Source organism: Oxyura jamaicensis, chromosome 14, assembly GCF_011077185.1.
Source record: "Oxyura jamaicensis isolate SHBP4307 breed ruddy duck chromosome 14, BPBGC_Ojam_1.0, whole genome shotgun sequence".
Lineage (NCBI taxonomy): Eukaryota > Metazoa > Chordata > Aves > Anseriformes > Anatidae > Oxyura > Oxyura jamaicensis.
The window spans coordinates 17,536,556-17,563,023 of record NC_048906.1 but is presented as its reverse complement, the minus strand read 5'-3'; the positions used below and the strand labels follow the sequence as shown (position 1 = coordinate 17,563,023).

Genomic DNA, 26,468 nt, shown 5'->3' with positions numbered 1-26,468 from the left:
CCCTAAGCAGCGCTACAGGTGGGAGATGTGTGGTTGGAAAGCTGCCTGTCAGAGAAGGACCTGGGAGTATTGGTTGATAGTTGGCTGAATATGAGCCAGAAGTATGCTGAGGCATCCAAGAAGGCCAACAGCATCCTGGCTTGTATAAGAAACAGCGTGGCCAGCAGGTCCAGGGAAGTGATTGTCCCCCTGTACTCGGCTCTGGTGAGGCCGCACCTCGAGTACTGCGTTCAGTTTTGGGCCCCTGGCTACAAGGACATGGAGGTGCTTGAGTGAGTCCAGAGAAGGGCAACGAAGCTGGTGAAGGGTCTGGAGAACAAGTCTTAGGAGGAGCGGCTGAGGGAGCTGGGACTATTTAGCCTGGAGAAGAGGAGGCTCAGGGGTGACCTTATTGCACTCTACAGGTACCTGAAAGGAGGCTGTAGCGAGGTGGGGGTTGGTCTATTCTCCCATGTGCCTGGTGACAGGACAAGGGGGAATGGGCTAAAATTGTGCTAGAGGAAGTTTAGGTTGGATATTAGGAAGAACTTCTTTACTGAAAGGGTTGTTAGTCACTGGAATAGGCTGGCCAGGGAAGCGGTTGAGTCCCCATCCCTGGAGGTCTTTAAAATATGTTTAGATGTAGAGCTTAGGGATATGGTTTAGTGGAGGACTTGTTAGGTCGGAGGTTGGAGTCAGTGATCATGGAGGTTTCTTCCAACCTAGATGATTCTGTGACTCAGATGTGTATATTGACTCTGAAGTCAAACCTTGTGTTTTCTGAAGGCTAATAATACAAGATTTCACCATTTGACCATTTTCAGGCTGACAGCTGTGGGGAATACTGAATTGCTGATTAAATTTGAGTTTCTCATTAGTCTGCATCTATTTCTGGATAATTAGTCAATACACACAACGCATTGATTGTGTAAACTTGTACTCAGTTGATTGCAGTGAATTATCATGCCTGTTCTCTGGAAGCCAGTTCTTGTTCAACTTGTCAGAAAGCAGCAAAAGTTACCTTTTCAGTGCTTCTGATTTTCATCCCTGGTGAGTGGACACTGAAGATGTACCTGTAATTCTGGCAGTCTTAACAGCAGCCACTGGCATATAGTCCATGGCTGTGGCATAGTAGTTGGACTGCTCACGTAAATGGAGAATGGGAAGCAGGGTGCTGTAGTCTTAAGAGGCTCCTGGTTTGCATTCCTGCCTGCAGGATACTTGATTGTGTACAGTTCACCTGTGCTTGAAGCTGGAAGGGCTCGTCTGTGTCAGGCTGCTATGTCCTTAGGAAGGCCAGTGGCTGAGGGAGGAGAAAAGTGACACAGATGAGGCTCTTTGGGAGTGGGAGGAAGAAAATTGATGACTAGGTGTTGTGTAGCTGGACTGCAGTGGAGGAAGAATTACAAAAGTGGCAGGCAGGCAGCATGGCACAGCTGAAGTACTAGTCAGAACAATGTGCTGCCCACACACTGTACCACACTTTCACAAGCATCTGTCTGAGAGCCAGGAGGTGGCAAGGGAGGGAAGGACAGGTTGTCTGCTCCTGACAGCAGGAGGGTGGATGGGGATGGTGCTGCATGCAGCCTTCCAACCTGCTGTTTGAGAGCCAAAGGGTGGGAAGGGATTGCACATATGGATACAATCAAAGTAAAGCAGCACTGCCAGAGCAAAGCCTTCTGCATGCTGAATTAGTACTTTTGCAGCACTGGTGAGCATGCCATTTGGGCTGGGAGAGGTAGGTGTGAAGGTCTTACTGTCAGGAGCTGTGCAATCAGAGTTGTTTGAAGGTTACCACCAGAGTTTCTAGCTTCTGCCTTTAATAGCAAACTCTCTTGGCTTTCCAGTGGCTTCCTAACCTATCCCATTGTGCCAGAATTGCCTTCATGTGACAATGGCTACTGGTTTCTGAAAGACAGTAAATTACTTTTGTGCAGTCATTATCTGCAGATGAGTACTCAGGTATGTTCTTGTAAAATGAGTAATTGGTTGGATCCTGTACAGGCCATTGACTATCCTTTACCACTTTATCGGCCCACTTTAGCTCTTGGTCTTGTCTATAAACAGGTTGTGCACATGCACATGTTCTCTCCCTTGCGTTGTGTGGCAAAAGAGTTTTGCCCCGTGTTGCTCATGGGTGTCTGCTTCTTGGAGTAGCTGCATACAGGGTTGCATGCGGTTCTGTGTCGAATTGTCTAGTTTGTACTGGAGGAGGGTAGAAGAGGTGGTGATGTGCCTACCATGTCTGTCTGCTAGATCTTGTGCATTAATCTTTAATGGCCAGCAGCTAATGTTTTACAGGAGAATTGAGCTAATTGAGAAGAGGTAAGAATGTTGGATAGTTTGTCAGGAAAAAAAGCCTTGAGGGACATTGAACATCTTTATGTAAAAGGCAAGACTGGAAAAATCCCTATTAAAAGAAATTAATCTTATGAAATTAGTGCCTTAGGCTGCATAAGAACAAGAGCATTCAGGAACCAAGACCTTAAGGTATTGAGTCACATTAGAATGACAGCTTCCTATAGGCCACTATAGCTCCAATAGGAATTGGGGGAACTGTAGTGAATTACTGTAAGAATAATAAAAAAATCCAAGTGGTGTGTATTGTATAGTCCTAAAAGATCAGTGGAGCCAGCTGTGATACAGACAGCTCTCAAAATAACTAAATGAAATCTATATTGCACTTAACCTAATGATACTGTTTAGATAAACTTGATGCACCAGGGGAAATTTTCTGGCATCTAAAAGAGTTGTGGGCATACTGTTTTTCCTGTTATCTCTTATCTTTCACTCCCTCGTTAAGTAACACTGGTGTCATACATTCTTGGCATAGCTTTACGGCTTCTGAGCAAATTCTTAATCCTCTCTGCACTTAATAGATTCAAGCTGCAAATTTAATGCTAGGGAATCAGGTCAAATTTAGGATATTCTCCTTGTGTTCATCTACGTCAGTTTTTCCCACTTTAAGTACTCTGATTATGCATGTTTTTTTTTTTCTCCTAATGGTACAGAGTAGGCTACTGTGCATAGAAGTTACTTTCTTGAGACAGTTTGGAGAGACAAAAGTAGAGAAAAATGGATAGTGGGAACAACAAATGGAAAACTTAGTTCTGATTAAAGTAATAGAGTGGCACAGAAAATAATTGGAAATGTTACCTTAAATTAAAAGCTTCACAGTCACTAAGCTGTAAGCAATGAGATCTGGAAAATAGCATACAGATGTGATTAAAGCCCTCCTGCAAAGAAAGTAAACAACAACAACAACAGAATGACGTGCATTGTGAAAAGACAAATCTAGATAAAGAAGTATACGATTTATGAAAGTACACTCTAGAGGTGTATGTATGTAATACCGTAGATTGTGTGTGCATATGTGTATGCTTCTGTATATAGTATGTACCAAATAGATGTATACAGTAAGTTATAAATGAAGAATGGTTGCCCAGGAAGCTTGTAGGATCCGTAAAAACCCGACTGGGCACAGGTCTGAGCAACCTGTTTCAGCTGACCCTGCTAGAACAGGGAGGTTGGATGAGTTGATCTCAAGATCTCAGGTGTTCTGTGATTTCTCTCTCCTTTAAGTTTTAATAGTCTATGAAATATCCAGTACAAATATTGTACTAAAGAATCTGTTGTAAGAACACACAATGTTGTAATTAATATATATTTGTATGTTTCTTTGTTTTTTTTTTAAAAGACGTGTCAGCAGAAAGAACAAATGATTTTGTGAGGATTCTGTTGCCTCCCCCTTCCCCCAATAAAATTTGAATGTTGTCTTATCTGAGAGAGCAAAATGAGTAGGTACTGATTTCCCAGTAAGTCTGTCTTTGTCATTGGTACTGCCAGTTCCCACAATCCTAGCATTCCCAGGGCATCAGTCACTGTCTACAAGGAACAATTTTCAAATATTAAAGCATGTGAAAAGACAAACTGGCCAAAACTCAGAGCTCCCTAGGGACTGTGACCTCTTAAATGGAATATATTCTGACATTTTCACAGGCCGCATGAAAGAATTCCAGCAGGGTCATTCCATTTGGTAAACTTCTAAACAAACATTCTGTCGTTTTAGCTTGATTTATAGATTTTTATTTTAATTGTCTGCTTATTGTGAAGAGATTAAGATGGGAGACATGACCTGTGACTGACTCAATTTAAGGCATCTGGTATATATGAAAAAAAATCCTGTTAGAGGGCTTGGCATTTGACTGATTACAGGAGATATGGAAAGTATGCTTTCTTTTAAAGAGATCTTTTGATCAAACTGACTTATTCTGACTTTTTTTTTTTCCTGAAATTCCTTGTGGATAACTACATGCATAGCTAGAAAATAATGTTAATTTTAAATTCTACTGTATAGTAGTTCTGGCAATGTAAAATTGCTAGAACTAAATCCTAGCTGCCTATGTTATCATTGAAATATTAGCTTGTGATATAGCCACTACAAGATGGTAAGGTGGTTCAAACAAACTGGTACGTGATGTGCAGAACTTGTTAAATGAGCCCTTAGCAAATCATAGATGGCATAGTGGGTGACTGAATATTGGCCTTAAAAAGTTATGTTATGTATAATATACTTTTATATAGGTATATAAATTTATATGCTGTTAAATGTGTATATGTGCAGTTAAAACTGCATATAAATGGCATTTATCTAAAAATAGTTATATTTTTATGTATTTTTTACATATATACTTTTATATATGTATTTATCTAGATGTATGTACATGGGTGCAAAATGGTGGGGAATCTTTCATTTAGACAGTGAACATTGCCAACCTTTTTTTTTTTTTTGTCCACTTCAAACCACTTCAAAATCTCATGGTAGTGAAATAGCTTAAATGCCTACCTCTGCTCTTACTTATTTATTTATTTGTCTAGAGTTTAAATTCATCTGTAGCGGGTTTTCCATGTTAATGCAGATGAATGAATTCCATATGATGTGACAACTTGGAATGTACTTTTAAAGCAGTTGTTGCTTAGTTTTTTGTTTAACGAGGTTAAAGTTGCACACTGTTAGTGCTTGGCTCACCAGGCCACTGATGCATAAAAAGGTACCAGGGCTATGCCAAGTGGCAGGCAGGCGCTGTGGGGAACCCGGTGTAGATGCATTGTTTCCTCCTGTACCTTGTGATTTTGGAGAACCTCAAGCAGGCAATTCCTCTTTCTAAAATAATGCTTTTTCTATAGGCTGAAGGTTGGGAGAGCACTTGCAAGTTTGTGTTGCAGGAGGATGGGAAGAAACAATACCACTTTGCTTAGATTAAAAGCAAACAAGTGTGTATGAAAACACTATGCAATACATTGTTATTAAATTAGATGTTGTTTGGTTTTCGTTTAACTGACAGAGACATTCCATTCTGAAGCCTTTATTCTTCATTTCACCCACGTATATGCAATCTATACAACTTAAATTGAAATTAAAAGGAGAGGTACTTCTACCCTCTGAATATAACGCAAATTCTAAGAGTTGTATTTTATATCAAAACAAAAAGCACCTCATGTATCTTTTACTTCAGCTTCCATTTGGATATTAGGAAGAACTTCTTTACTGAAAGGGTTGTTAGTCACTGGAATAGGCTGCCCAGAGAAGTGGTTGAGTCACCATCCCTGGAGGTCTTTAAAAGACATTTAGATGTAGAGCTTAGGGATATGGTTTAGTGGAAGATTTGTTAGCGTTAGGTCAGAGGTTGGACTCGGTGATCTTGGAGGTCTCTTCCAACCTAGACTATTCTGTGATTCTGTGATTTTTGATCCACTGATGTTCTTTGTACCCCAGTTTAAACCTGCAATTGATAGCTACAATACACATGGCTTAAGATCGTCTTTTAGCTGTAAGAGATGGTTGTGTTTTGGTGTTTGATAGAAACTGGTGTTTTAGCCACAGTGTTGTTTCTAGCTCGTTATGGTTTTTGTATGATCCTCAGTGAGATCCAGCTGTTTGTACTGCTGAAAATATTTCTTTTGAAACAAGTACGTGTTTAGATCAGAGAGGTTATATGCTCAACGTTTACTTTGGAAATGAGTAGTTCTCTTTCAGATATTACAAATCATTCTGTATTTAAGTACAGTCAGCAGCAAAAAGATGAGATGAAAATTTAGCTATTTGAAAAAGGGTTTTGGCTATTGAAATGTCAGTACAGAAGAAAATCTGTTAGTACTCATTTAGCTTGAAGCTACTTTACCGCTGTTACTGAAATGTGAGGATGGTCATTTGAAATGAAACTTAAAAACAGTTGATAGTTCCACAAAAAGTAGAGGTCCCTAATCTTACCTTCTTTTCCACTCCTCATTTGTTCAGTGCATTTATTTGATGGGCTTCTGTGTACATCCAGTTACAGGATTAGCCAATGCAACTGCTTAATGGCATAATTTCCTAGCAAGAAAATGAATGTGTTTTTGGTTTTGTTTTTTGGCAGGCCAACTATTTGAATTGGGTTATTGTGAGATTAGACCAGCGCCAGTACAAAGGAGGCGAGAGGATTGTGTGGTTAGAGCTGGGGGTGGAACACGGACAGAGAGGAGGGAGAAGGAGAAATGGAGAGAAGTTGGAAACGTCTCCTTTGGCAGTGGTAAAGGTGTAATTTGGCATTAGAATGAAACTACACTTTTGCATTATTCTTAAAAGCTGGGTTACCACTTGCATATAGAACACAATAAATATTCCAAGTAGTAGTCACTTTAGGAGATGACAATGTAATGAAGAATTTTTTAAAAAATAAAAATAAATGCCATCTGCAATGATTTAAGAATCAAAATGGGAAATGAAGGTAGTATCATAGAGCAGTAACAGTTTGTGGTATGTCCTTCCTGTAGATGAGCAGTAGGTTGTTTTTGGGACACTATCCACAGTCCTATATGAGTCTTTAGCTCTTTTGTACTCAAGAAGTTGGATATTGTCCTAGGTTATAATAATACAATATACAAAATAATAAGGTTGAGCTGGACCTGTGGAAATCATCTAATTAGACTCTCTAATGTACATGAACACAAATCAACTTGATGCAAATTAAAACAGCGTGTTTTTTTACTTAAAATACAGCATGTACAGGGAATAGTAGTAGTTCTTCCAAGCAAAACTGCTTCGCTTTTTTTTTTGTTATTGTTCATATGAGATTCCCTGAGATACAAAGGTATCGTGAAGTGTCTAGTTACCTTTTTTCTTCCAATCATTCTTTCCCCTTCACTCTTTTCTATTGGTAGCAGATTATTCTTCTGCCACTTTTGTGGCAAAAGAAATTTGCCACTTTAAGATTTGTTCCCTCTAGTCCGCTCAAACTTTCAGTTTCTATTGTGCTGTATAAAACACAACACATAAGATGTGTATCCACGTAAGCTGTTCTTCAGAGATAATCTGTGCATCTTTGCACTGTACTGTACCATGGAGATCCAGCCTGTGAATCTTTTTTTATTTTATTTACTCAGACTTCTTATTTACTTAGCCTCAAGGTTTCTCTATCTCTCTGTAAGCCAGGAATTTTCTGCACTAAGCCTCTGCTACTTGCAAACACAGGAAAAAATTGGTCTAGATACATCTGGATGTCTGCCCCTGCACAAATCTGTACAGCTATAAAAATGACTTGCATCTGTACCTGGTCTGGGGTTAGACTATAGCCATAGGAATAGATTTTTTTATTTTTTTTTAATGTATTGCTACTGTGTGAATCTGCAGTCTACTGGCATATCCTCCAAAATGTCTTTCTCTGCAGTTGTGTGGGTTGAGCCTTTCGAATAGAATGAATGGGAAACCTCTATCACCTTAATCACTTCTTAAATGTTATTTGGTATATAGTAGGACTAAATGACATTTGGCAATTTTGAACAGATATATAACATTTGGTAATTGTGTTATTCAGTGAATATTTAATAAAACAGCCTAATTATGTTTCCTTTTTGTAACTTCTCATTGGTAAGACTTGTAAGACTGTTTTGTAAGAAACAGGTGATAGTGGAAAATAAACACTGACCTTACGAAGAGATAGTGGGTGAATCCTGCATTCTCTGAACTCTGAAATTTACTAGGATTTCAACAAAAGCATTATTATCAAGTGGCACAGTCCTATATATATTTATTTTATTTTTAATATGACCAACCTTTTCAGATAGAACTTTTTTAAATTTGTGGATTCATTTCATTTGTTCTGCTTATTTTTTTCATCTGCTGTTTGAGGAGGTTCTTCTCCTATACAAGATAACTCTCCTGAAATCTTTAGCAGCTGTGGTGTCAATACTTCTTGCATACTGGATTCTACCGCAAAGTCTTGAGGTGATAGGTACTCTCTTAAAATTGTAGAAGACACTTAAATAGTTCTTCAAATGCTGTTCAACTGGGAAAATCCATTAAAAAAAATAAATAAAAATGTCAAACTGTAGATTAGATTGTATTGTTTCTTTTCTCGAGAGCAGTGTGACTCACTGCTCTCAGGTAACATGGTATTACTAAAAATAACAAAACATACTTGTGGTAGAGAAGCAAAACGACTCCACTTCTGCTTGTGATGTCTGTACTTGGCCGTTGAATAAAATTTTAAATCCTGGAGTAAAATGCCATTCAATGTGAATAAGAATGGCAGGAAAGGGTTTTAAATTAAGATGTTTGTATATCAGATCAACTATTTTCTAAGTCAGATTCCAATGGATCTGTGTCCAGCTTTACTTGCAGTAGTAGGGTCTTTCCTGTATTAACCTAATGCAAGAGAGACATTTTTCAAGTTCTGGGCTTGGCTGATAGCACTGTGGAATATCCTGCTCTTAAAGAAATCTTTTAGTTTTGGATTGGATGAAAATTGATTGTCCTCTAATATTTTTTAAAATTCAGTTTTTACTCAATTATTACTGAGGGCTAGCAATTTTTTTTCCAAGGCAAAAAAAAAAAAAAAGTACTTATTTGCATTCTAGAAAGAAACCTTTAGATTATCTAGACTGTTATATTTACAGCTACAAAATTGCAGCAGATTTAATTTAAATTTTAAAATTTCATTAAAATGTGCATAAACACAGAAGTGCTGTGAAGAATCTTTACAATATGCCTAATGATTTAAGTTCTAAATGTAGAACTTTTAAACTACTGGACATTAAGATACTTTTGTTTCAATTTTTCTCAGTTTGTAATTTTCAGTATTGGAAAATGACAAACTCTTCATTGCGACACTAAGAAAAGATGCGACTGTCAATCTAGTGTAATAATATGAATTGTGTGGAATGTGAAAGATGGCACTAACTCCCATACTTCTGTTGCTTTGAAGAGTAACTATGAATAAAGCCGTTAGCTGTTGCATATTTTCCTTTGAAAACAGTATTTTGTGTGCCTGAGAAAGCCGTTTATTTGCCTTTTGCCTCATGGTCACCTTACTTACCGTGCCATCACCAGCCATTTGTCAGCAGCTTTCTTGAATCTTTATCTTACACTCACTTTTGCATGTAGTATTTTCTTTCCTTTTGTCCACAAAGCAAATTTCCACTAAAATTTTGCATTAATACCAATTTACATGTTGAGAATCTACTACAAGAATTTGAAAATAAAAAAAGTGACCAAAACCTGAACCCCAATTTTATATTTTGCTTGGAATTTATTTTCTGGATATGTGGAGTTTCTCAACAGTAGTTTTGTTTCTTATGGTTAATATTTGGCTGGAGGCAGTGAGGAAGTTCATTTGATTTATGATGAGTTCTTCCATAGTAATTATTCTTCTTGTGTTTGAGAAAAATCACAGCAAAAACAGATGTAAAAAAAATCATCTATAATTAGTATTTAAGCAAACTGTAGTTTAAGCTGATAAATTTTAAATACGCAATGTGCAAACAATAAACCTTTAGGCTGGGAAAGCTGCCTCAAATCATTTATGCTGCAGGAATTTTTCTTTTGCCTGTAAGCTCACACCTCCTTCCCATCCGCAGATGGGAGCAGTTCTGGCATTCCTCCTCCCAGCAACAGGAAGACAGTGGAAGAGAGACTTTCAAATGGTGCTCCTTGTTGTGCAGCCCCACCACAAGTGCCTGGGAGTTCGCTGTTCAGGCAAAGAACCTTTGCACTTCTCTGTGTTGAATGATTCTAGTCGTGCAGAAAGATCCAAAGAGGCAAAATGATTTTTCTCTAGTCTCCAGTTCTCCAGTTCTGAATCAGGAGTTTGTTGTTGCATGTAGATCTGTTCAAATCTGATGCTGAAAGAGTGAAATGTGTTTTCTGAGTGGAGATGTCCTTCAGAATTTCATGCTGAAGGATTTAAAATATAAAGTAGGGATATGGAAAGTCTGCATAATGATGTTTTTAGGCCAAAGGGAAGGGAAAATGCATCTGCTGTAGTTAATTTTGACATACTGTGACTATTTAAAATGATGTGTAGTTTTTTTGCTCTAGGTAGGTGAAATGTGAGTTAGTCTTCTGTTCCTGTATGGCAGGTAATTTGAGGGAGATCCCTTTCTCCAAACCTTCCTGATTGACATTGAAATTGATGACTCTTGTGAGATGAGTGTAAAATGCTGGAGAGAATGGCAGATCAGAAGCTGTGTGAGGAAATACTCCTAAAACTGCTGGGAACAATGAGAAGTGTAACTGTAATACAGAAAGGAAAATAACAAAATACTTGTTTTTTCAGTATTTACAAAAAGGAATAGAATCTCTCTTAGATTGCAAGGAAGCACATGGGAATCATGAATGGCTTTTCCCACTTAGGTCTGCTAGATAAATCTCTGAAACAAGGCCGGGGGTGGCAGGGAGGAGGTTCCTCAACATAATTTTTTCAAATGCTAATAGGCAGCTTTGTTTACTGATAAAACTTAATAAGTAATGAATGTGCCAGTTAGGCAAAGATCAAGTATTTCTGCTGCCCGCAGCAGCGTGTAGAGCAGCGGGGGAAGGGAGAGAGTCCACACAACTAGTTTGTCTTAGGTATCAGCGAATGCTGCTCCTTCAGCAACTGCTGGATTTATTTTTAACTGCTTGACTCATTCTTTGTCAGATGATTGACCATCAAGCTGCATATCGAAACACGAATGTGCAGAGGAAGCAAGCATAACTAAAGGAAAAGGGGGAGTGGTTGTCTGGGAAGAGAGGTGGGGATTTGGGAGTTGTGCTTCACATGCTCTGTGCCTGGTGTCTGAGGGAGTTACAGGCTCCAAAGCAGACCGAGCGTATTGCAGGTCAACCTCGAAAGTGAAGGATGATGGCTGTTTCTGCCTGCGTGAAGATGCAATTGCTCATTTGTTAGGAGAAAGAAACTTGAAGCAGCGTTTGGGGCAAAAGTGTACTGCTTGGTGACTTATTAGTATTTTTTCCTATGCTGGATGTTGCCATTCTAAAGGATTCTCATCATGATTGATAGCTCCAAGAAGCAGCAACAGGGTTTTTCTGAGATTTTACCTGCAGGAGATGTTAAGCCACTGAAGGAGAAGGAATGCCTTGAGGTAAACAGCCAGAAAAGTCTCAAGGAAGGTTAGTCACTTGCTGCTTCGGGACGGGAGATGCAGAAGTACTGTGCATATTCAGTTCGAGTATTTGTGGTGTCATAATGTATGTCAAAAAGTATTTTTGTTCATCAAATTAGGTATTGTTTACCCTCGAAAAGCTAAATTTAGAAATTACCTGAGACTGTTAAAATAATGATGGTAATACCTTGATAGAAATTGTATGAAGAAAAATGAGTAATTACTCTCTTCAGAGTAAAATGTAGTGCTAAATTCATGAAGGACTCTGAAATTTTCTGTAAATATTGCACACAGTGCTTCAAAATGGCACTGTTGAAAAAAATACAATGAAACAATGATCATAAAATATAACACTACTAAAAATAAAGCCCCACAAGCCATTAGTTTTAGACATATATTGCTATCTTACTGTCAACACTGCACTGCTTTTCTCAGCTACTGTCTTTTGAAGAATACCCTCCTCCCCCCGACACATTAGATTTGAGCCTGCTTTCCAGACACCTGTTTATCAAATTAATTTGTCTCCTTATATGATTGCTTTTAGATTGTGCATGAAATTGACACAATACACAAGCATTAGTTTGCAAAATGTCAATAGTTTGAGGATACTTGGAGCTTTATTGAAAGCTGACAAACATACATTTAAAGTATTTGATAGGCTGTGGCAGTAATAGTGCTGAGACATGGAAGTTGTCTCATTCCTTCTAGCTCGAGGTATTCATCTAGCTGGCCTGTGTTAAGGGGGAGAGGGAAGAGACCTCTGGAAGTCAGCTGGCAGCCCTGCAGAGGACACTTTGTTAGCTGGTACATGTTAACATACCAGGCTCTTAGCAGATCAAGACTCAAACTCCAGCTTTGTAATAAGCCAAAACCAACCTGTATTATGTAGCAGACAAAATTCCTTCACCCCCTTCACCCCTTTTCCAGCACTTTGCCTTAGCTTTTGCTCCAGAAATCATTGGGTTGTCTGGTGATGCTGAGATTTTTTCCTCATTCTTGTGACAAGACTGCTTTCCCCCCCTACCCCTGCTATGCAGGATGCCTTTCTCAGAATTTCAGCACTGGGTTTGGTTTTGTTTTTAATTTGGAAATTAATAACAATTAAGATAGTGAAAAGATACCCTGTATTCCATACAGAATTTAGTAACTGACTGTTTAAACAGGAAAAAAAAAAAAAAGCGTTAGGGCCGGAGAAACACTGATCAAAAAGATATATAGAATGAGTACAGCACTGATCCATGTAACTGTCTGTGGCTGAGAGCATAACAGTTCTGCTTCCCTTACAGCATGAAAGTACTGCCTGAGAGACAGTGATTGAGAGAAAGGGCAAACAGTGGCTTCTTTTTCATGGTGGATGCCTTGTTGACCCCAAGCAGGTTCACTCAAACTTGCGGCTACCTCTGAAGCTGTGTGGGGCAGCAGGAACAAAGAAAGGCGAGGAAGTTTGGAGAGGGACAGAGGAATAAGCATACAATTCTGGAAAAAAAGTAGGGAAAATGCTAACAAATGCAAACTAATAAGAAAAAAGGGGAGAAATAAGTAAAATAAAAAAAATCACTAGCATGATGTATAGTGTAGGTGGGCTGTAACCACATTAATTTTTGTCTTCAGTCTTTTTTGACTGTTTCAGTTACATAGGAAGTGGCTGAAAGAATGTACATTACAACAACGACGGTCTGTCAGAGTAGGAAAAAAAACTACAATTAGGGGACACTTGTACAGTCTAAATTCATGACTGTTCTGGAGTTTATCCAATGCGTGAAAGAATATGTGATTGTTTTCCACAATCACTATTTTTGCTTCATTTTCTCTATTTTAGTACCTATTCACTGCTTTCACTTTTCACAAGAGAATATTCCTAATTCTTTTATCTTTCCCGAATTTTGCAACCTAATAATTAAAATAATGAACCTCTTTATAAGAGTAGGAATGGACTACAGGATCTCCTATTCCAGCCTTTCTTCTTTCTACAGCTAAGCAAAACCAAGCATTTTCTTTATTGTAGAATGAATTATTGAAGGCATAGCAAATGTGACTGGTTTTAAACAAGAGACACTAAAGCAGACCTTCACCTTTTCAGTTTATAATACACATATGTAGTTTACATATTTTGCAGATTTAGAAAAATTCAATTGCAGTTAATTTTAATAAATTATTTAAATAACAACATAAATAGTTTTAAAACACTTCTCATTTTACAGAATATATTAAATTAGCTAATGGTGGGATTCTTTCTTTTTTTTTTTTAAATTCAAGTTAAGTTGTGACTGTTTTTAGCACCTGAATCATCATCTGAATCATCATCCCTTTCTTGTTCTGAAACAACAATGCATATGAATACCATCTGTATGGTTAAAATAAAAAATAAAAATAAATTTAAAAAAAAAAATTGGGGGGGAGTCTTGGATTAAATATGTAGAGGTCTGTGTAATTCAGAAGGTGGCATAACCTTTGCTTCCTAATCTATTTTGCACAGATTTGATAAATATAAAAATCCTGAGATGATAGTTTGCTTATTTCAGCAATTAGTATTGTTAGGTGCAGCCCTTTTTTTGCTTGGTATTTCTTTACAGGGAAGAAGAGTTTTGGTGGAAACACAAATCCCGACTCTGACTTCAGCAAATTCATACTAAATGCATTGGAAGGTTACATTACAAAGATGATTTTTTCTTTGCTTATTCTAATGACTTATCTCTCTCTCTTTCTCTCTCTCTCTCTCTCTCCCTCTCAAAGTATCTGATAGCATTGGAAGAAATCCTCTTACTTATCTTACTTTCTTGTAAAAAAGATAAAAGTAAAAAATCTTACATATTGTCTGTTTTGTGAAAACAGAATTTCTTAATAAGATTTTCTTGATTTCTTAATTAGATTTCTTAATAAAGTTACCTTTTGCATGAGCAAGGAATAAAAAAGACTTCCTCTCTAAGGCTTACTATACAATGATAGCTAAATAACTCTCTTAAATTCCTAAAGCATTGACTTCTAATGTTAAGTGAGCAGCCATAATATTTAGAAAATTCAGGTGAAAAGAAAAGCTTTGGATGAAATAGGACATCTTTGTGCATACTGTTAGTAAGAAAGAGGTAGTGATCAACAATGTGTCTATTAGGAATATGTTTTGGCTACAGATTAGGTTTCTAACTGAGGAGTGAAGTGAATGTTGGCAATTTTACCTTGTACCCTAAATTGTTTTGATACAGAGATTGCTGAGCTCATGCAAGAGCGTATGAACATGCAGGAAAATTGTTGAAGAGACTATAAAATTGATGAAACAAATCAGTATGGTCCTATCTTTCATATATTAATCTGAGCTTCAGAGTTACTAGTTGCCTGCAGATTACTGTAAGAAAAAAAGAAACAAACCAGGAAGGATTTTTCTTTTTCGACCTTAAAGCATAATTTATTTCCTGTATTTGTATTTCTTTTTCATTTTATGGCCTTAGGAGGAACCAGAGACTGGTAGGTGCTAGAAACAGGATACAGGGTAGAATGAGTGAAGTACAGGGGCTTCTCAGGTGCTTGCTGGAAATATCTTCATGCTATCTGGTTAACAGATTACCACGTTTAGGCAGGAGTGGTTTCTTTCCTTCCTCCCATGCAAACAAATCAATATTGAATGAGAATTGTTTTTTAACAGATTTCCTAATATTGATGGCATGTTGCATATTGGTGGTACTCTTGACCTCTACTGCTCTCCTGCGGTAGTATGTAATACTTAAGGATTTTGCTGGTATTAAAAAAAAAAAAAAAAAAAAAGCTCTAAGTTTTCTTTTTTTTTTTGAGGTGTTTTATGTCCTCGCTCATCAGTGGCATTCTATCAGATGTACTTCTCAAGACACGGATGAGTAAAATGCTGAAAAAATAGTATGCCTGTTGACTTAGTATAAATGCAAATATCCTGATCCTGTGAGGCTGTATCGAAATTCTTAACTTTATCTACCATAAGCAGTTTCTTTGATAATGGGAGAATTGTATGTCTTACAAGTAAATCAATTCTTATTCCACTTTTCTTTTCTTCAGTATAACACTTTAACAGACAATAAGTATATGGTAGTGCTATTATAATAGATACTTGCTTAAATACTTTAATAAATCAAGGTCACAGTGTATTAATTTGATTTTGTATGTAATCTATATACAATTAGAGGATATGAGGGATAACCAGGAATTGTAAGGAAACTTGCTGTGGCAATTCCAGTCATGCCAAGATTTCTTAAAGCTTTCACAGAATTTAGGCCTAAAACTGCTGCTGCCAGAAGTGGGCATAGTGTCATCCATCCCTGCCAGCCTCTTCCTTACGTTCGTATTAGTGACTATGTAACCCTGAAGTGAGCTGGATCATTGAGTAAGTATCACTGAAGACTGTTTATTTCTGCAGTCTTAGATTTCAGCCAGATTGCACTGACCTGGCAGCCTGCACCTTTGCCAGTATTGATGCAAGAGAAGCAGCTGTGGTTGTAGAGAGGAAAAGACCATTCAATGTATTTTCATCAGCATTGTGGTCTTAGATCACATTAAGATATGCAACCACTGTCTGTTTTGTTGCTGTGCTGGAGGGTTTTTTCTTTACTTTCTCAACACATCCAACAATGCATGTATACACCTCAGCCTTTTTAATGCAATGTTCTTTTTAATGTAGTGACTTCACTGTCACTGCAAGCAATCTGAGTCACCCACAGAAACCGGATGTTGTCTACATAGTAGAGTTGACACAATGCCATAGCTTAGATCTCAGTTTGCGATCAGGCACTTAAGTGTAAACCCACTTTCTTCATTGTTTTAAATTGATGTGTAATCTTGTGACCTGGATGATCTACTTGGGTATGTGTTTTGTTTGCTGGCTCTTCTGTGCCTCGGAAGAGCCTGGAAAATGGAAGTAGCACCTTCTCTCAAGAGGGCTTGCCTGGAAATCATGTAACATCATTCAAAGTAATATGCTCCAAACTATCACAGAGCAAGTCTGTACTAGATGTAGAATTTGAACCCAGCTTTCATGAGTCCCTTCACTCATGTTGACCCATTTCTTGGCTAACAGCAGTATTGGAGGAAATGTCAAATAAGTTTTAAAAAAATAAAATCAGAAGCCTGTACTAAGCAGAGGAATATTGCAGATTTAGAATATGTACTTATTGTTAATGTACTGAATATATGCAATTTTACAAAGTGCTTGAAATGAAAGCTTCAGTTTATATAGACTTTCTACCCAAGATGGTAGTGATGTTTTTTCATTTTTAAAGAATTGTGAAAATAGAGGTTTTGCTTTTTAGATAATACACATCTATATATATGTATATATTAATCCCAGCAGACCTTCCAGTAATTTGTTTGGAGGCTTTTGCATGTTCTGACTTGTTTCTAAGCAACATATTCCATAGCAATAAGATATGATACAGAGTGTTCTGTTCCCTAGTCATTTAAGCTTCTCAACTGATGATGATAAGTTATTCTTCATATTTTTGTTTTAAATGTTAAGTTTACATCTAGCTATCTTTCCCATCTAGCTTTTTGTTTTCTATTTTCAGTCTGATAATGCTACTTCTAGAAACAGTTATCTGTACAATATTACCGGCTCACAGACAAAGCTTAAGTCACTGTGGTATCGTTTAAAAGATCTGGAGGCCCTGCAGGATTTCCCTCCAAAGCTGTGATGAGATTATCTGAAATGGCCCTCACTGCTATAATTTATATGCCGAAATGAAGTATGACTGAGTAACTGCTTAAAATGAGTATGAACAAGGGACAGTTTTACTCTTCTTAAATTCTGTTGGATATAGCCTTAGCAGAAATTCACATACAAAATAATAGAAAAAAAAATACATTAAAATATGAAAGAAGGAGTAAGGATTATTTTTTTTTTGTAAATATAAACAGAAGAGACTTTTGTTTTTTAAATGGCTCGTTAGCATACAAGAGGATTTTGAAAGTTTTTGAAACTGAGTTACACATTCACAGGTTTAGGTAATGTCAGATTTATTTTAATTATTTATTTAAAATTATTTAACATTAAATTACCATCTTCAGGCAGGTGGGAGGTGAGTACAAAAAATTTAATGTGTTTCGTGTACAATTTTAATACATTTGTGTGTAATGCTGTACAACTTAGAATCGCTTCCAACAAATTACAGGTAGCAAATATTTTCATAGCTTTTCCCTCACCTTTCTTCCTTCTTTGACGTGCCATACAAATGAAAAGAACACTACATAATCAAATTTTGGGGTTTGGACACATACAAAATGAGTAATACTGGGTGCAAACTAGTTACCATATTTTGTAACCTTCCTCAAATGTGCACACTGTATAACCTGTTCTTTATGTTACTTAGTGTATAAAACATTCAGTTTATTACATTTTTCAGTTTTATTCACAGAACAATTAAAATTACTTGAAAGGTTTAACTGTTTTTGTCTCAATTAAGCATTTAATGAGTTATTTAATATAAACATAGCACAACGCCATATAGAGTTCAGAGAGAAACATTTATGACTTAAGAGAATGCAAAATATTTGCCTCTGCAAAATTAACTTAGTATAAATTACGTTCTGTTTAGAAAATGCCATGTAAACCTGAAAGTGTAAGCAGATGCTGTTTGGGGTTGCAAGGGTAAAGAGTTGTGTAGTTAAGCAGCTGATGCTTGATTTTAGTAATTCTGTAATCTGTTGTGAGGTCAGTCCAGAATTCTAATACAAATCTGATGCTTTGATTGCTTGTGTAGTCCACCTGCCATCTGATAAAATACTCTCTCCTACTGTACTGCCACCCTGTCACTCCTATACTTGTATTAATCTTACAGTTCTGGTGCCAAATAACTAGTTACAAATAACTTCTGATTGAGGATTGTATTTTACAATATACACAATACAATAGATAGAATTATCTTCTGCAGCAGTCATTCACTGCAACCAGAACATCTGTTGTTAATATCTATTGCTCTGTGCTTCAAGCCCAACATGTTAGAGACTTGGGCTGCATAAAAGCTGTTCTAAGCTGGCAAAAAGAAATCGAGGCTTTCTGTTTAACAGATTTTAATTTAAAGGAAATGGCCCTGTTTCCAGCACTGTCTGTTTCCATGGCAGCCAGCCTAGCAGCCCACATTGGAGTTCCTACCACTCTTGGAAATTTCCAAGGGAGTATACAGGAATGTTGGGGATGGCTTTTTCCCACTTTTACTTGCAGTTTTAAGGACTTAAATAGCTCGTATCGGCTGGATTTTAACTTTGAAAGAAATAATGAGTTGATTGCATAAAGAACATTTTTGAGAAGTCGGTACATGATTTTTCTTCTTGCTGTCATTTGAAAGAACTGTACACTGTCTAATGAAGACCTCAGTGATTTGGTCTTTCATCTCTAATGGTTAAATGTCAACAATTATTTCAGTGCTTTCACAGTACCTCTGTAAAAAGGACAATTTAAATGTGATTAGAAATTAATAGGATACATAATTTTTTGTGGAATTAGGGCTAGAATTACTGCACACAGTATGAGTTGTGGTATTTTTTCAAGACAAGAAGCAGTGGTGAAAGCTTGCCAGTCAGTGTAGATAGTGTTGTTCCTGCTGGACAACTATCAATTTATTTTTGGCCTCTACATTCCAGTGCTTGTGATTATATAGTACTACTTTGAGACACCTTTTCAATAGGATACAAATTAGAGATTTGTAACAGAGTGATGGCTGCAGATCATAAGCAAACTTTGTTTGCTCTTTAGTAATACACTTAATTTTCACTTATTCTGCTGTTCACACTGAGTAAGACCTGACTGGACTATTCTAAATTTCTACTTTCTTCAGAGGATCTTTTACAGAATGGGATGTATACTTAATTAAGTGCCTATTTATTTGGGTTTTCTTGCATTGAAACCAGCATAGCAAGGTATTGAGGATCTGCTTGGTTTGCCCCTTTAGGCCTTAGTATTTGTGAACTTGAACAGTAGTCAGTGTTTGAAAACAGAGGCCATTAACCTGGTAAAATTTACTACTGTATGAAAATATCTTTCAAGATAAGACTTCTCCTTTTCGTACCATCCTCTCCATTCCCGTGGGTATAGAAGGTAGTTCCCTGGTATGCTAACATGGGAAGAAATGGTAAGCCTCTGGCACTTGTGGTTTTTCAGATAGAGAAAAACCTATAGTTCCCATGAGGTCAGAAGACTTTTACTGACTTTGTGAGTCAGATAACCTGGTCTCCTTACTCTGAGGAAGGATTATGCATCATCTTTCTGTCATTAAGTTATAAATAAACTATGTAAGTTTGAATGATAATTGCATTGCCCAGAGAAAACATACAGACATTTTGAAATCATGTGGCTTGATGCTAAAGTGTTCATCTTGAAATCATACATTGACTTGAAAATAAAACAAAATGCCCTCCTTTCCCTGACAAAACAGGAGTTTGGCTGACCTCTCTGTGCATGTTTTTTATTCAGAAGCAGTTCGAAGACAATTCTGTAGCATGGCAGTGGTGTGAAAGGATGTTCCTGCCAGATAGTGTAAAGTGCAAAATATTTGTTCTGTCTTTTAGCAACTATATTTGCTCAGTGGTGTTAACATACCCTTTCTTTTGTACATGCATTTTAAAAATGAGGAATGATATTACTGAGGTTTGCAGCATATTAACATATTTAAACCTTTGTCAGTTCTGGGCCTTTATTTTGGAGATCTGTCTATGATTTTAGATATTATGTAGGTAACTGATTTTAAAAGTGTGAAAGTGAGAAGCAATCAATCAGGCAACAAGCTGAATGGGTGCAGCCAGATAATAATAATTTGTTAAATACTGTGTCTGAGTAAGAAGCACCCCAGGGGGACTTTCTTTTATAATACCTTGTGTCTTTTGAATTCTCCCTTCCCCAGATGTCACTGTTTTATCTGTAAATGCTTATTGAAAATTAATAAAAAATACCATATAATAACTCTGTCTAATGCCTCAATAGATTTGGAATTGGAAGCTCTATTCTCCTGTCTCAACCATCATTATTGAATTTACCTTGTTATGTGCTACTGACTGTTACAGAAATATTTTGCTGTATGGATTTCTACATCTCTATATAGTAACCAAGGTCTGTATTAGATTTAATTACCAACCTGCAATCTATTGTACAGAGAGTTTCTCACTGAAATACATCAGCAATTCTTTGCCAAAATTGCAAAGCTGAGCTCCCTTCTCACATCTTTCATTCATCTTTGAATATAATTTCATCACATTTTCCTTATTAGAAACTTGTGATTTAGTTTACATGACTGCCTTCTTCCATACAGTTCTGGCTGTTATTTCAGCTGCTTTGTGGGTTCCCATTTCCTTTCTAGCTTTTTCACAAACTTCATTCTTAGTTCCTGTCCTTTATACCTGTTACAGGCTCATCTCCATTATAACGATATTAGTCTGTCTAAAATGTGTGTCTGCTCGGTTGTAGGGCTCACTCTGTATAACTACAATGACAATATAAAGGTCATTACTACCTGTACCATGACCATCTGCTTTGGCACTCAGACCTAGGTCAAATATACTCTTTGACTGGACTTTTGTCTAGATGTAGTTATTCAACTCCTGTGAAGATATTGCCATTTCTTCCTTAGAAACATCTCTGCTTCCTGATTTTTGTCTCCGTGTGGCTAAAATTATTTTAGTTCCTTACATCTTATTGATGTATGAATACTAGTTTTGATCCTGGTTTGCTTGCTTTGGAAAAGTAAACTTTTCTTTCCTTCTTAATTTGAGTTGATTGCAAAAGCAAACATCTGGTTTTCATCCAACATTGTTTCTGTTGAACCTCCTTGCTCTGATCAAGTCAAAATATGCAATGATTATCTTCTGATCCTACATTTGAGTCATCTTTTCTTCAGTGTTCTTCCTGCAGCGCTTCCCTATTAGTCATGCTACAGGCTGTCCTTTCTTTACTGTGTAATACATACGTTCCTCTTATTTAGTGAGTGAGTAACATCAATTTTTGATAGCTTTCGAAATCCACAGTTTTTATGACTGGTCCAGATAGATATGCATGGGACAACTTCAAAAACATATGTGATGTCCAGTGTAGGTTAACAGGTGATGGGTGTGCAAGTAGTATTATCAGAAACCATAAATATTTGTTAAACATATTTCTGCTAAAAAAATGCTAGAACTTAACATCTATGCACATACAGTTTATGTGCAGCTACATACCTACAGCTTTTCTCATCCTTCTGCTATAGTACACTACATACTATCTTCTGAGACTACATTGTTGAGGATATAGATCACTCATTCTGCAAAGCTTAAGCCAAATATCTGATCATAATTGAAGCTAAAACCATAGATAGAATACATTCATAAATTATATAGCAGGATTTCCCATCATCTACATTTGTAGTAAATAAACGTTCATGAAAGAACTGGTTGAATTCAGGTGGGAAATAAGAGATGAGCTTCCCACATTCTTAGTGTTATTTTTTGCTGAGTAGATCTACTCTCTGTCTCTCCTTTCCCTATTTCCTGTGTGAATGCTGCCAATCATAGCCATGGCCAAGCTACATTAATTTTGAGAACTGACACATTCCATCAGCCACAAATACAAGTAACGCATCCACTGTGTATGTTTTTGCTGTGTTGATGCTTCTGTGGTGTAGGGCCACGTGCAGTTGCATGTAAGAGGGAGTTGGTCGGAGCCTTTCCCTGTTCCTGACTCCCACCATGCAGAAACAGAAAGCTGCAGGAACTGCAGCACATGTAACAAATCACAACAGCTCACAGCAGTGGGCTTACAGCATTCTAAGTGTGTTCCTCCTTGCCAATGTACCGGTGCTGCCATGTGGTACCTTCCTACAGCTTGCACGTTCCTAGTGCTGGTTCAAAACAGCACTTTGACACAGAGACTTTGATGCCCTGTGTGTTTTTTTTTGTTTTTTTTTTTTTCTCCCAGAGAAATCTCAGCAGCTGAATGCACATCAGGCAAACATTCAAAAATATGTTTCAGACGAATACAAGGAAGTATGTATTGAAGCACTGGAGTAGTTAATTAGCTTAATTGTATTGGCAGTCTGCAGTGTGAGGCCTTTTCAACTTGCTAGTGAAAAATTAAAATGTAATAACTGCTAAATGCTGAGATGGTAGGATGTGTTTAGACTGTGCAATGCAATCACATGACATAATAATGGTAAGCATCTGTGTTAGTGCAGTAGAATGCCAAATAGAAATCTGATCCTTTTCATATGAAAGATGGAAAAGCATTAGTCTGAGAGTCATGTTGATATCTGGGGCAGGTAGGTCTAGGATTAATAGAAAAAAAACAAAATACTGATAAATCTCCACTCCTCTTAGTTAAACTAATTTCTTAGGAAAAAAAAAAAAAAAATCTGTCAAGCTAAGTAAAAAGCATTCCGCGTACCACAAATGCTTTTTTTTTTTTTTTTTTTTTAATGTCTTTCCTATTATGTGTTGGTAGGTGACTCACATCAATGATAGTATTCTAATGCTGGTTGTAATTCTGCTTGCATTTCCTACTTGACTCACTGCATTGTAGGTAATGGAATTCTTCAACTAAATACTAGTTGATTTACTTGCTGTGTCTGATTAGATGTATCAGCTCCACCCTGAACACAACTTATGGTAGAGGAGATAATTTTGCATGAAGACCTTGAGCCTGCAATAAAGAAGCATGTGTTTCAAAATTACCTTGTAACTAACTAGGTAAAAGGTTTGGTAGACAATCTGGGTTTGCAGTATGTTTAGTATTCCAGGAAAGTTAAATCTAAGTATGGTGTAAATGTGGACTAAATACAGCTGCATAGCGAGAATGTGAGTCCTGCCCAAAGCAGGACATGCTTTTCAGCTGCTTTTCACTGCTTCATAGTAGTATAAGAGAAAGCATAGCCATAAGCAAAGAAAGAAGAAACTCAAGTTTTAGTCTATTCAAGACCACAAATATTGGGTCTGAAATAATACAGTAGTCTTGGTATGCTGGTTATAAATTGTCTCGTGTCATTTAGGTAGGTAAAATTTATTTAAGGTTTTAAAGGGATTCCCCATCTAGTCTTAAGACTAGCTCTCAGTTTCAAGCAGGAGAATCCAAACCAAGAGTGTACCAGAGTGTTTTGTTTTCCTGTAAATACTACAACTGCTAGTGAATTTCTCAGTGCTTTGTGATAACGCAATACAAAAATGCTAGAGAACTAGTTCCGGGGACAGAAGTGTGACATTGCAACATTACACTGTGTGCTTAAAATGTATTTCAATTGAAATGTGCATTTCTTTAAGTTTTTTCTAATAATGTGCTAAGATGTACAGTAATAATGTGCTAATAATGTATGTTATTTTTCTTAACTCACATATACTTGTATAAACTTTGTGGACTTTTAAAGTTGAGCGTACAGTTGCATAAGAATGTGTTTGCACATGATTATACTCCGTTTTTTTGGGGTCAGATTAGACTTCTCTAAAAACAAAACAAAACAAACAAACAAAAAAAAAGCAGCTTCCTGCAGAACGATGTCAAGAAAGATGCTGCCAAGCCCATCCTAAGAAGCAGCCTTGTAAGGAGTGTGCTACCAGCACCATTTGAGTACTTTAGTTGGTTCAAGACTACGGGCAGCACAAGTTTGCTTCTCCTAATAGAAGACACCATCTGAAGAGGTCACAATTTACATGGAGCCACATGAATTAAGGAAGATCAAAAATCAATCAATCTATTATAAAATAATTCTGCAGTTAACTTCTTATAGCCATTTAATATTACTTGGAAAATACAAAAACTTAAAGCAGGTGTTTTTAAGTTTCCACAGGAATGCAGGAAATTTTGAATAACTTTCCATCAATTTACTTTCTGCTGCTGTTGCTTTCATGTTCTCTCATTTCTGTCCTTTGTAATTCTTGTGTAATAATATTGTGAACTCTGAACACAACTGCTGTGGCACAGCCCTGAAATGTTTGTATTTAAATTCTCAATGTTTGTGTCTCATAAGAAAATAATTGCCCTGTTTTCAGGATTTGCCTTGCTATTCCTGGTAGTAACGCTTAAGGCAGAGGAGTATCCTTCCTGTACTGCAGAACAGGAAATAAGCTGGTTCCTTTCAAATTCTGAAAACAATGAAGTTTGTCCTTAGCCTGATTTTTTTAGAAATTGCATTCATTTTGATGTTCTGGACAACGCATTAGTTTGTTTTGCTTCCTTGTGAAATACAAAGGAAACAGCATGTCATAATTATACATCCATAATAAATTATCAAGGCAGTATTTGAGAATGTAAATGTTGCATATTCCATGTATTTTTTTCTTGACCAAGCATTTGACCCTCTCTTGAACAAGAGATGAAATTTCACATTAGGGTAACAGCTATACATGAAGTCCTGTGTAAATCTATACAAGCACAAGGGAAAGTGAACAGTAGAATAATTTTTTTTTTTTTTTTTTTTTCTGGGAAGATTTACAACAAAATGTGATAGTTTTGGAAAGTGTGGGGCCTTTATGTCTAAGCAATGTCATGGAATGGTTTGGGTGGGTTGGAAGGGACCTTAAAGGTCATCTAATTCCAACCCCTCTGCCATGGGCAGGGACACCTCCCCCAGCCCAGGCTGCCCAAATCCCATCCAGCTTGGCCTTGGGCACAGCCAAGGATGGGGCACCCTCGGCTCCTCTGGGCAGCCTGGGCCAGGGCCTTAGCACCCTCATATTAAAGATTTTTTTCTTTAGATCTCATCTAAACCTACCCTCTTTAAGTTTAAAGCCATTCCTCCTTGTCCTATCCCTACACCCCCTGACAGAGGCCCTCCACAGCTTTCCTGCAGACCCCTTTAGGCACTGGCAGGCCACTGCGAGGTCTACCCAGAACCTTCTCTTCTCCAGACTGAACAACCCCAACTCCCTCAGCCTGCCTTCACTTTGATCATTTTTGTGGCCCTCTTCTGGACTGGTTCTACTAACTCATCCTTTACTACAGCAATGGCTTGCTTAAAGATACAGTGTTGTAAGGCATCGCTCACTTCAATAGCACTATAGAATGAGTGGTGTTAATTTAGGCCCTTGTTGAGTCCTCTTTTTTAGTGAATGTACAGAACTTGGAAATGGCTTTAGTTATACGTGGGTATTATGGCAGATTCAAGTACATAACAAAGAAACAAAATACTTTAAATGTTTCAGTGGTTCACGTGCACAGAAATGCCTAATTCTTTGGGCCTGTCAAATATAAGACCCTGTTCATCTCAAACTGTGCTCGTCTCTGAAGCAGGGATAATTAAAGGCAAAATAAACAATGCCCCAAGTAAGAGTTGGTGATATCCTGGAGAAGGCTACTGAGGTGCAATAGCTGGAAGGGCTCAGTTTCACTCCTGTTATTTCTGTGTTCAGATAGGAGTAGCTCTTCCTATTTACATAGCTAAAAATAGGTATTGTCAGACGCAAAAAAATGCAGTGTGTTATTAACTTCTGATGATGTTGCCAGTATAAACAGGAAAAGAAGAGGAAGAATATTTTTAACAAAAATATTTTTTCAGATTTACTGGTCTTTTACTGAAAATTTTTGTCTTCTAGATTATGGTGTGGTTTTCACCCTAAATAGTTGAAATTATATAGCTCAAGTGGAGACACTTATTAATCAGCAAAGTCTCAGTCTGTTTCCCTTTCCTGTCTGTGGCATGTACAATTCATAATTATTTACACTAAGAGGCTTTAACCAGACTTGTTTTGAATAAGGTACAACATGAAGTGACACTTCATCTAAGCCTTAACCCTAGGATTTGTATTCTCTAAAAGCAAAACACAGTATAATAGTTTCTAAGATTATGTCTATGACTAGATATGTTATTTTAATTTTTTATCTTTTTTTAAATGGGCAGCTTTCAGGATTTAACATTTTAGATGTTGAAATTCATGCTATCTACTGAACAAAAAGTCTGAATCAGTTTAGATCCATTTGTCTCATTACAAACATTTAAAATCATTTCAACTGGTCAAGCTAAGTTTTGGGCCACTCCTGCCCTTCCCCACAGTTTTTGTGTGGTTTTTGGTCTAGTATTTAGTGTGTTGTGTTGGTCATACTTAGAGTAGCAACAACAAAGTTTGTACATTTTGTTAAATGTAACAAACATAAATTATCTCTGAAA

General features: G+C 37.1%; 1 protein-coding gene across 9 annotated transcripts in view; it reads left to right on the top strand.

Moving 5' to 3' along the window:
• Positions 1 to 26,468, top strand: part of MRTFB (myocardin related transcription factor B) — an 88,564-nt gene that overhangs the window by 22,124 nt on the left and 39,972 nt on the right. The window contains exon 1 of one of the 9 annotated variants that reach the window (XM_035339654.1): positions 11,039 to 11,407. The exons of the other annotated variants lie outside the window; for them this stretch is intronic. Within the exon in view, the coding sequence (XP_035195545.1) occupies positions 11,287 to 11,407 (121 nt within the window). The 5' untranslated portion in view covers positions 11,039 to 11,286. Of the gene's footprint in view, positions 1 to 11,038; positions 11,408 to 26,468 lie in introns of those variants that run through there. 9 annotated transcript variants of the gene reach the window in all.